This window comes from Corvus kubaryi, unplaced genomic scaffold (genome assembly GCF_017639235.1).
Source record: "Corvus kubaryi isolate FWS band 111438036 unplaced genomic scaffold, C.kubaryi_AGA036_p1.0 split3-37304, whole genome shotgun sequence".
NCBI lineage: Eukaryota > Metazoa > Chordata > Aves > Passeriformes > Corvidae > Corvus > Corvus kubaryi.
This window is the reverse complement of record NW_024582087.1, coordinates 2,209,779-2,220,798: the sequence shown is the minus strand read 5'-3', so window position 1 is coordinate 2,220,798 and position 11,020 is coordinate 2,209,779. Positions and strand designations below refer to the sequence as shown.

The following is an 11,020-nucleotide window of genomic DNA, read 5'->3' as shown; positions in this document are numbered from 1 at the left end:
GATTAATGTGTTATCCCATGGATTCCCCAGTTATCCCATGGATTCCCATGTTGTCCCATGGATTCCCCAGTTATCCCATGGATTCCCACGTTGTCCCATGGATTCATGTGTTCTCCCTTGGATTCGCGTGTCCTTCCATGAGTTAATGTCTCCTGCCATGGATTGATGTGTTTTCCCATGGATTCACGTGTGCTCCCATGCATTCATGTGTTATCCCATGGGATTCTTGTGTCCTCCTGTGGATGCATGTCTTCTGCCATGGATTAACGTGTCCTTCTATGGATTCACGTGTCCTCCTCCCATGGATTAATGTCTCATCCCATGGATTCCTGTCTCCTCCTGGGAGCAGGACACCCCAACGTGCTCCGTTAGCCCTCCGAGTGTGTTTGCCCTGCATTAATTAGCAGTGCATTGTATCTGAAATTAATTACAGTGCTCATTAATACTAACTGCTATTCACATTCATTCCCGTTAATTTCCAGGCCAAATCCTGCAGGTGCTTTTGCTGATCCCAGCAGGAAATCATTGGAATGGGGACAGAAACTCCTCAGCGACTCCCTGGGGGGCTCCATTCCAGCCTTCCCTGTGGATGCCCATTCCCTGCTGGGACAGTGGATGCCAGAGCGGATCCTTCTGTTTTCCTGCTAATTAATCACCTTCATCTTGGGCTTTAATGAATTAATTTTAGGTTGAATTCATTTTAAGCCACCATAAGTGTCATTTTTTCCCTGTTGGGAGCTTCCCTGGGATCGGAGCTGCCCCTGGTGCTCCTGGGAGGGGTGAGGTGGTGACGAGGGAATGGCGCCTTCGGAAGCGCGTGGGATGAAGGCTTGGGAAGGCCTGGGAAGCTGAGTGATTGTCTCCCGTTGGGACAGGTGGGCAGCATCCTGTTCTTCAGGTGCCAGAAGGGATATCTCCTGCAGGGCTCCACCACCAGGACCTGCCTGCCCAACCTCACCTGGAGCGGCGTCCAGCCCGACTGCGTCCGTGAGTCCTGGGAATGGCACGGGGAGCCCCTCAGCCAGGCTCTGGGAAACGGGTTCTTGGAGGAAATGTCTTGGATTTTAGGGAGAATTTGGGATTAGGAAAGAATTCCTCCCTGTGAGGGTGGGGAGGGGGTGGGATGGAATTCCCAGAGAAGCTGTGGCTGCCCCTGGATCCCTGGAAGTGCCCGAGGCCGGGTTGGATGGGGCTTGGAGCAGCCTGGGACAGTGGGAGGTGTCCCTGCCCATGGCAGGGGATGGAATGGGTTAATCCTTAATGTCCCTTCCCACTCAAACCATCCCCTGATTCCCAAACATTCCGTGGTAACAAAGGGAGCTCACAAATCCCTTGTCCCCTGCCATTCCACCACATGATTCCAGATGGGATTTTCTTTACCTGGCCCTCCCCTAGAGCCACAATTCCAGGTGAAAAGTTGATTTGTGCTTCCCAAACCCCGTTTGATATCCAGGATTCAGCTCCACATTTATCCGGGAGAGCTCCGAGTGCTTCTCCTCTTTAATAACTTAATTTCCTTTTAAACTCCATCATCTCCTGCTATGCCAGGAGTTTAATTTAATACATTGAAGTGCTGATCTCCATCCTGGATGTCCTCTGTATCCTAAGAACTCAAAAGCTTTTTCCTCTCCCTTGGGGAAATATTTTTCCATGAGCAAACCCTGTGGATGCTCCATGAGCAAATCCATTGGGACACCCAATTTTAAATGCTCTGACATTAAGGACGGGGCTCTGGATGGGGCTGATGAGTGCTGGGCCTCCCAAATGATGGGAATTCAGGACAGTTTTCCACTCTCTGAGAGTTTCTAAATCATCCTCTGAAGAAGGAGGATGATCCTGATACCTCCTGGAAGCTGCCCGGGGTTTGTTTGGGAATTACAGAAAGGACAAACGGGGCAAAAATTCCATCTTTAAGGTCGCTTCCAGCCCAAACCACTCTGTGAGGCCATAAATCCCCAGTGTAGGGCACAGGGAGCTCCCCTGCTCTGCCATTTATTTGTTGGGCGTTGTGACATCTCGGGGGAGCCGGTGACACTTCCACAGCAGGAGCAGCGCGGGCACGGAGCTGCACGAGCCTGGCTTCCCCTTCTGGGACCAAATCCTGGGAGTTACGGAGCAAGGACAGGGATTTATGGCTCTTTCCTGGGGGGGCAGTGGTCGCAGGGAGGGGGTTCATATAAAACCAGGGAGTTTGGGATAAAAAAGCAAGAGTTTGGGATAAAAAAGCAGGAGTTTGGATAAAAAAGCAGGAGTTTGGATAAAAAAGCAGGGAGTTTGGATAAAAAAGCAGGGAGTTTGGATAAAAAAGCAGGAGTTTATATAAAAACAGGGAGTTGGGATAAAAAACCAGGGAGTTTGGATAAAAACCAGGAGTTTATATAAAACCAGGGAGTTTGGGATAAAAAACCAGGGAGTTTGGATAAAAAAACAGGGAGTTTGGATAAAAAACCAGGAGTTTATAAAAAAACAGGGAGTTTGGGATAAAAAAGCAGGAGTTTATATAAAAACCAGGGAGTTGGGATAAAAAAGCAGGAGTTTATATAAAACCAGGGAGTTTGGGATAAAAAACCAGGAGTTTATATAAAACCAGGGAGTTTGGATAAAAAACCAGGAGTTTCTATAAAAAAACAGGGAGTTTGGATAAAAACCCAGGAGTTTATAAAAAACCAGGGAGTTTGGATAAAAAAACAGGGAGTTGGGATAAAAAACCAGGGAGTTTATAAAAAAACAGGGAGTTGGGATAAAAAAGCAGGAGTTTATATAAAAACAGGGAGTTTGGATAAAAAACCAGGGAGTTCATAAAAAAACGGGGAGTTGGGATAAAAAAACAGGGAGTTTGGGATAAAAAAACAGGGAGTTTGGATAAAAAAACAGGGAGTTTGGATAAAAAAGCAGGAGTTTATATAAAACCAGGGAGTTCTTCTAAACCCAGGGCTGTGGTGCACCCCCTGGAATCCCTGGCTTGATTTTTCAGGGATTCATGCCCTGCAAAAGCAGTTTTTAGTCTGCACCCGCAGCTGCGACTCAGTTCTGGGCTCAGAGGTGCTTCAGCACCCATTGGTTTTGCCTTTCTCCCTTAAAAACGGGGCTGGCAGAGCCACTGATCTTCAGCTCATCGAGCTGGAGCCGAGTGAAGCTTTAGCCAGAAAGAGAAACCCAGCACGGGGAGCTCCTCCTTCACTCCTCCAGCTGGGACAGACCCAGGCTTGGCTCTGTGAGCTGTGGCGTGAAGCTCTTGCAGGAGGTTTCTGTCCCCCCTTGATGTCACCGCGTCACTTTTTGCTGTCCCTGTGTCCTCCTGGGTGGTTTCTCTCACCTCTTCTCCCTTGTCCCTTCCAGCCCACCACTGCAAGCAGCCCGAGACCCCGTCCCATGCCAACGTGGGTGCCCTGGACCTGCCCTCGCTGGGCTACACCTTGATCTACTCCTGCCAGAGCGGCTTCTACCTCACCGGGGGCTCCGAGCACCGCACCTGCAAAGCCGACGGCAGCTGGACAGGGAAGCCCCCCATCTGCCTGGGTGAGGAGGGGCTGGGCAGCCCAGCAGGGGCCAGTTGGGTCCTGAGGTCCTCCAAAGGTGGTTTTGAATGTGCAGATAAACCTGAGACTCAGTTCTGGGGTCAGAACTCCAAGGAAGGAGGGAGGCACTTTCAGCCTTGACTGTTTCCCCTTAAAAGTTGTGGGGTGGCACAGCCTGATTTCCAGTTGATGGGAAGGTCCCCACCGTTGGTCTCCCCAGCAGAATCCCAGAATTAGCTTGGAAAAGGCCTTTGAGGTCACCAAGTCCAGCCTGTGACCCAACACCCAAGTGCCACCTCCAGTCTTTCCTTAAAGAGTCACCTGGGGATCTTCTGGGGGCAATTTTTGTCCTGCACAGGACAAAAATTGTTTATCTCCCCGAGATTTTACCTGCCACAAAGCCTTGGATGGGGAACGTGTCCTGATCCATGGAAATGGAGCCTTGTGGCTCTCCTGGACGTGGTCACCCTGGACACTTGGGATTGGAGCAGGACAGGCTGGGGACAGAGTGGCTGAAAGGCAGAGAGGGACGTGGGGGTGCCAGTGGACAGCAGCTGGACCCTGTGTGCCCACGTGGCCGATGGCACCTGGCCTGGGTCAGGGATGGGCCAGCAGGAGCAGGGGAGGGATTGTCCCCTGTGCTGGGCGCTGGTGAGGGACACCTCAAGGGCTGTGTCCAGTTCTGGGCTCCTCAGTTTGGGAAGGACACGGAGGGGCTGGAGCGTGGCCAGGGGAGGGAACTGAGCTGGGAAGGGGCTGGAGAATTCCTGAGGGAGCTGGGAAAGGGGCTCAGCCCAGAGCAAAGGAGGCTCAGGGGGGCCCTTGTGGCTCTGCACAAGTCCCTGACAGGAGGGGGCAGCCGGGGGGGTCGGGCTCTGCTGGCAGGGAACAGGGACAGGAGGAGAGGAAACGGCCTCAGGCTGGGCCAGGGGAGTTGGGGTTGGATTTGAGGGAAAATTTCTTCCTGGAAAGGGTGGTCAGGCCTTGGAACTGCCCAGGGAGCTTTGGAATTCCCAGGGAAGGCCTGGACATGGCGCTCAGTGCCCTGGGCTGGGGACAAGGTGGGGATTGAGCAGAGCTTGGACTCTGTGACCTTGGAGGGTTTTTCCAGCCTCAGGAATTCCGGGATTGACAGTGTCAGGCCCCACAACATTCACCAGCTGTGCTTTCCCCCCTCCTGCAGCCGATGTCCGTCCCAGCGGGAGGCCCGTGGGCACCGCGCGGGAGCCGCCGCTCGCCAAGGTCTCAGGTAGGGGAGGTCTCATCCCCAGGGACTCATCCCTGTGATTTACCAAAATATGGATAAGGATCTAATATCAACATCCAACTGAGACGGACAAAGACTCTCTGACAGCTTAGAGTTAGAAGTGCATGGTTATCAGGGATCATTCCCTGAGACGCAGGGCCCCGATCCAAGCAAACACAAAGCTTTTTATCTGCAAATATTATGAATATCCGAAACACAAATGCATATTCATAACATCAACACCTCCCGTTCTCCGCTTCGTATGGAAATGAGCTTAAATGTCACTAAGCATCCGTAGTGTGTGCTCTGAGTGGAGTCGGTGGTCTCGAATTGGAGCCATGGTCCCAGATGGAGGAAGTAATATTCCTGTCCCTCATTTTGGCCTTTTCGCCCTCCTGAGCTTTTAACAATCCTAAATCACTTCAGTGACCTCCAGATTTCCTCCAGCGTGACTTTTGGATCGGTTCTCACAGAGGGAGGAAATTGGTAATTGTCCTTGTTCCTTAGACCAACTTATCAATGTTTCTATTTCCCATTCTAAGCACAGCTGAGCAAACATCAACTTGACAGGCTATCAATTAATTCAGTAATCAATTACTCACATCTTGAAAACTCCTTTCAGGACCAGCTCTTCTTAACTAACTATTCCAATTAACTCTAGCCAGGCCCAAACTCACTCCTATCCTAAATAATTTCAACACAGCTAGCCTATAACTAAAAATCTTCATATTTCTTTACAATTCTGTGTTTTACCCGCTACCCCTGGACCTCACCAAATCCACCCTCCTGAAATCCTTGGCACAGCTGGAAGCTGCCACGTGCCCCATCTTATTCCCTGGAAAACACACAGGATCCTCACAGGAGCTGGACATCAACACCCACTGCCCTCCCTAGAGCGTTCCAGCCCCTCCAGGATCTTGTAAATTTGACCTTTTCTATTTGAAATTAGCTTTTCCTAATAAATTCTTTTGTGCATCGCTTTGTTTTTAAAACCTTCCTTGTGGTTTTTTATCACCACAACCAAATTAAAGTCACCACTTTTGGCTTTCTCCCCCGTGGGGACGGCACAGAGCGGGTGGGATTTGAGATGGTTCAAATCATTCAGTTATTCCCGGTGAATTTGAGAAAAGACGGGAATCCTGCTCTGGTTTTTTTCCCCTGGAAAACAGAAACACTCCCAGTTTTCTGCACTGTAGTGGTTTGGTCCAAAATACTCATTACTGTTTACCTTCTGTGAGATAAGAATTAGGAGAAATGCAGAGCAGGCACCAAACTTGAAAGAATATAAAGAAGTTTATTAACAGACCTAAAAGAAGAGGAAAAAAACTATACCACCTTCAGAACTCTCCTCCTCCCCCCACCTTCCTCCCTTCTCCCACTGACAATGTAAAAAGACAACCCTTGAGATGTTCAGTCTGTTTACCACTTCCATAATAACCTTGTTCAGTCCATTTAGGAAGAGGAGTCTCTCTGCCTGCGTGTGAGTCCTTCCCCCGACTTGCAGCTTTTCCCACAACTGCTTTCGAGGGTCCACTCTTGAAGTTTTTGGGGTACAATTTTAAGGTTGAGCTGTTCAGAAACAAAAGTTCTCTTCACCCATCTCTGGGAGCATTTCATCTCTAAGAACAGAGGCCCTTCTCCTTCCCTGGGAGCAAAGGGTCCTCCTCATCTTCATCTTTAGGACTATCTCTGGGAGCATCTCTAGGAACTGAGATTTTCTCCTTTCCCGTTTGGAGCAAAAGTCCTCATCTGGTTCATCTCTGCCTGTTCAAAGTTCTCATGAAATTACAGCTGCGTCAGCATCTGCCTATCTCAGCGCAGGTGCTTTTGCTTACGAGTTGAACACTCCATCCCCCCATATCTTCATGAAATGACAACAGGATACTCTGATATATCATAGCTTTACAACAGAATTTCAGCTTAAGTATCTCCTCTTTCTCTTCTGTACTAGTTTGAAAACAAACCAGTGGGAGGCACCAAGTCAGAATAACAATTTAATGGGAAAATTAAAGAAAAGGAAAAACTAAAAGAAAACACTGGTTCAAACCAACAGAGTCAAGATACAACCTGAGTCCCTGTTAGGCAGGGCGGTGGTAGCAGTCTGGTAGAATGGTGGCTGCAGTCCTCTGAAGCCGTGATCCTGTAGAAAAGGGTCTGCTCTTCCCCAGAAGGTCCAGTGGTGGCTGTGTAGCTCCTGTCCTCTGGAAATCCAGTGGAAGGGTTGTCTCTGGTGTTCAGAATCTCAGATTATATCCAGGATGGGATGCTTGGTTCCTCCCTCTGGGTGGAGCATCTCACAATGGGGTAATGAGTCATGAGGCCAAGTGTTGATTAGGCTCATTAACAGAAGATAGTCCGGAGGGAGTTATCTCTGAGTCATGCGGAAGCAAGGAAACACTGCCCCACCTGATTTCAACAGCTCATGAGGATGGTAGTAGAATACACTGCAACCCAGGACACTCTCCTCAGGTTTTCAGCTCTTCACAGCGCTAAAAGGGTTAATCTCACCTCGGCCTTGCAGCTGGAATGTCACTTATTGCTGTTGGTCACATGACCTCTGCCGGACAGCGGTGCAGCTTCAGCTGAATCTTGGCTGCACTGGAGAGGGGGAGCCGGGCTGCTCTGGCTGCCCACAGCAGGGATATGGGGGGGTTCCACAGGTGGAACAGGGCCCATCGGCTCCAGGATGGCCGTGGTCCAGCCCGGCCTGGCCCGAGCAGGGCCTGGGCCAGGCCCACTGGCCCCCACACAGGGCCCGCAGCCACCTGTCCCAGCGCTGGAAACGAGACAGAGAGACTCTGCCTCGGGGTTTCTATTCTTAAGTGTGGATCACAGAGGTGGTCACAACTTTAAGTGGCTTAAAGAACTGCCCATATTCAAAGTGGCCACTGATAGGTCCTGTCAGGTCAGAGAGGAAGCTGTAAGCACCCCTTGGCAAGCCGGGACTATGCTTTGCTAGCCCATGACATGCATCTCCTATCGCTGTGCTCCCAGTGCCCGCGGATGTGTTCGCGAGGAATTCCCTGTGGAAGGGCTCCTACGAGTACATGGGGAAGAAGCAGCCGGCCATGCTCTCCGTCACCAGCTTCGACCCTGCCACCAGTAAGGTCAACGCCACCTTGATTGACCACAGCGGGGTGGAGCTCCAGGTGTCCGGTAAGGGGCACCACGTGGCCTTTGTGAGGGGTTGGCGTTGGCACAAGGGGTGTCCTGGCCAGGGAGGGGCTGTCCCCTGTGCTGGCTCTGCTGGGACACCTCTAGAGCTGCGTCCAGTTCTGGTCACTCATGGCCAGAGAGACCTTGAGGGGCTGGAGCGTGTCCAGGGAAGGGAATGGAGATGGAAAACGGTCTGGAGAACTCCTGAGGGAGCCTGGAGAGAAGGAGGCTCAGGGGGGACCTTCTGGCTCCCCACAAGTCCCTGACAGGAGGGGGCAGCCAGGGGGGTCGGGCTCTGCTCCCAGGATGAGAGGAAACAGCCTCAGGCTGGGCCAGGGAAGGTTTAGATTGGATTTGAGGGAAAATCTCTTTCTGGAAAGGGTGGTCAGGCCTTGGAACTGCCCGGGGAGGTTTGGAGTCCCCATCCCTGGAGATGCCCAAGGAAGGACTTGGAGCTTTTGGCAAAAAAGATGAAATTCTGTGAGTGGGACTTCAAGGATCCTTGGGGGTCCCTTCCAGCTCATGGTTCTATGAGTGCTCCCTGTCCCTGCCCTCCTGGAGCACCAGGCTCTTCCTGACCCAGCAGCAGAACCTGAATATTAATTAAATATTGAGTCCTTTTCCATATGGAAAACATCTTCAATACCCTGGGCTGTGTTTCCCAGTCCATCCCAGTGATAGGACTGGTGTCCACTCAAACCCTGAGGTGGTTTCTCTGCCCTCCCAGTCACTTATTTCAAGCCAGAGTGATCCAGAGCTGACAGAATCTCTTCTTTTCCAGGGATTTACAAGAAGGAAGACGTGCACCTGCTGCTCCAGGTGTACCAGATCATGGGACCTCTGGAGATCTTTGCCAACAAGTTCAGGAATGACAAATGGGCTCTGGATGGACACGTGAGTGCACAAAATCCACCCTCCAGTAGTCCCAAAAATGCCACCTCTGCTCCCAAAAATCCCACAAAGGTGCTCTGATTTCTCCCTGGGAAGTGGGAACCGGAGCCAGAGCCCTGATCCCGCGTGGGCAGGAGTCAGGGAAGTGCTCCCACATGGATTTGGACACGCTGGAGTCAGGTGTGCTCCCAGCTGGAGAGGATTCCCGGGCTGAATTCCACGGGCAGATGGCCTGGGATGGTGTCTGTCCCTCCCATGGCTGTCACGGCCCAGATTTCCCTTCCCTGAAGCTGAGGGATAATTCCCGGAGCTGGGAGCGGGATGAGGCTGCTCCAGTGCCCAGTGCTGGGAGGGGCCATGTGGCACCTCCCCAGCAGGTGACACCACGTGTGTGCCAGCTCCTCCTGCAGCTGGGGCTTGGGTTTATTGCCCTGGGCTTTGAAATCCATCACCTCCCAGGGAATGCTGGAGGAGAAACCAACGGGATTCCTTCCATGCGGATATTTTCCATCTGCTCAACATCTCGCTGGACGAGCTGATTTTCCCTGTAATGGAGCCAACTCCTCACCCCTCTGCCTGTCCCTGGGAGCTTCCCAAGCCCTTTAGGGATCCACTGGAGCGTGGAAAAAATGCGGATCCGACTGAGCCACGGCCGCTTTTTCCCTCTCCCCCTGGAATCAGCAACGTCCTCTCCCGCTGATGGCAAACCCGATTTTTTTGGCTTCCCTTCCTTTGAGACGTCTTGAGCAGTGAAACTCCTTAAAAAATGCCAGGATTTTCTGGGGAATTGCATCAAATGAATGCACTTGGAAGGGGCTGGGATGAGCTGGGTGTTAAATGTTGGATAAATCCATTGATCTCCTTTCTCCTGTCCCCGCAGGTCTCGTCGGAATCCTCGAGCGGCACCTTTGTGTACCAGGGCTTTGTGCGTGGCAAAGGCTTTGGGCAGTTTGGCCTCCAGAGACTTGGTAAAATTCCTTGGATTTGCACTTTTTCCCTTAATTCCAAAAGCTCTGTTTTGGCCTGGTGGGGGTTTCCAACCAGGGAATGTTTTCCCAGTCCCTGGCTTGAATTTTTGGCGCTTTCCGGGCGTTCTGCTGAACTCGGGTGTGAGGTTTGGGGGAGACAAAAGAGCACAAAACAAACAGCACGATGATAAAATTGATAATTTGGGAACAAAATGAGGGATAACCGGGCTGCTGTCCAAAAGCAGGGAGAGTTTGGAAGCACAAACAGACCTGGACACGTTTTTCTCCACATTTCCACATCCCTGCCAAGCCCAAATCCATTTCCCACCACAGAAAACGTCTCAGTCAGAACTCACAGATGCTCTTGAGAGCTTAAACCACCCGAAGTTTAAGCTCCTCAATACCTCTTAAAGCGTGGTCTGAGCTCCTTAATCCCTCAGGATTGTCGGGATCTCGTCACCTTTATGGATGCTCGTTACTGCAGCGTTTCGGAGTCTCCCTTAAAGCCCAACTTGGAACTTTTTTAGCAAAATAAATCAATTTACACCTGTCTTTAATCACAGCTCTAAATAAATGATGAGGCCTAAGTTAGGCTGGATCTCCATCCTTGCTGCCTCCATCCCTGCAGCTTTCAATTCCCTTTTCCAGCACCGCTTCCCTCATTTTGCTGCCGGTGTCACTCGAGCCAAGCCCCTTTTTCCCCAGCAGGGGCTTGGAAATGTGGGAAATATGTGGGAAATGTGGGAAGTATGTGGGAAATATGTAGGAAATGTGTTCCTTTCTGCTGTGTTCCAGACATCAGCATGATGGAAAATGATCCCGAATCCATAGGTCACCACTTTGCATCCAACAGCAGCTCCGTGGCAGCCGCCATCCTTGTGCCTTTCATCGCCCTGATTATTGCAGGGTTTGTGCTTTATCTCTACAAACACAGGTGGGTTTGGGGCAGAAATTCCAAAAGGTGAAAGAAATTTAGGGATTTGAGAGAAATCTGAGCTGGACTTAAAATCCCCCCTTTAGGACTGGTTTAATTCATGAGGTGGGAAAACAAAGCTTTATCTCTACAAACACAGGTGGGTTTGGGGCAGAAATTCCAAAAAGTGAAAGAAATTCCGGGATTTGAGAGAAATCTGAGCTGGACTTAAGATCCCCCTCCCTTTAGGACTGGTTTAATTCATGAGGTTTGGGAGATTGGGGGCAGAAATTCCAAAAGGTGAAAGAAATTCAGGGATTTGAGAGAA

General features: G+C 50.9%; 1 protein-coding gene across 5 annotated transcripts in view; it reads left to right on the top strand.

The window, feature by feature from the left end:
• The window catches only part of CSMD2 (CUB and Sushi multiple domains 2), a 338,283-nt gene that overhangs the window by 321,739 nt on the left and 5,524 nt on the right, over positions 1 to 11,020 (top strand). For all 5 annotated transcript variants that reach the window (XM_042015480.1, XM_042015478.1, XM_042015482.1 and 2 more), the window contains 7 exons: positions 876 to 987; positions 3,340 to 3,519; positions 4,702 to 4,767; positions 7,759 to 7,920; positions 8,702 to 8,814; positions 9,692 to 9,779; positions 10,575 to 10,713. In XM_042015480.1, the coding sequence (XP_041871414.1) occupies positions 876 to 987; positions 3,340 to 3,519; positions 4,702 to 4,767; positions 7,759 to 7,920; positions 8,702 to 8,814; positions 9,692 to 9,779; positions 10,575 to 10,713 (860 nt within the window). The remainder of the gene's footprint in view (positions 1 to 875; positions 988 to 3,339; positions 3,520 to 4,701; positions 4,768 to 7,758; positions 7,921 to 8,701; positions 8,815 to 9,691; positions 9,780 to 10,574; positions 10,714 to 11,020) is intronic.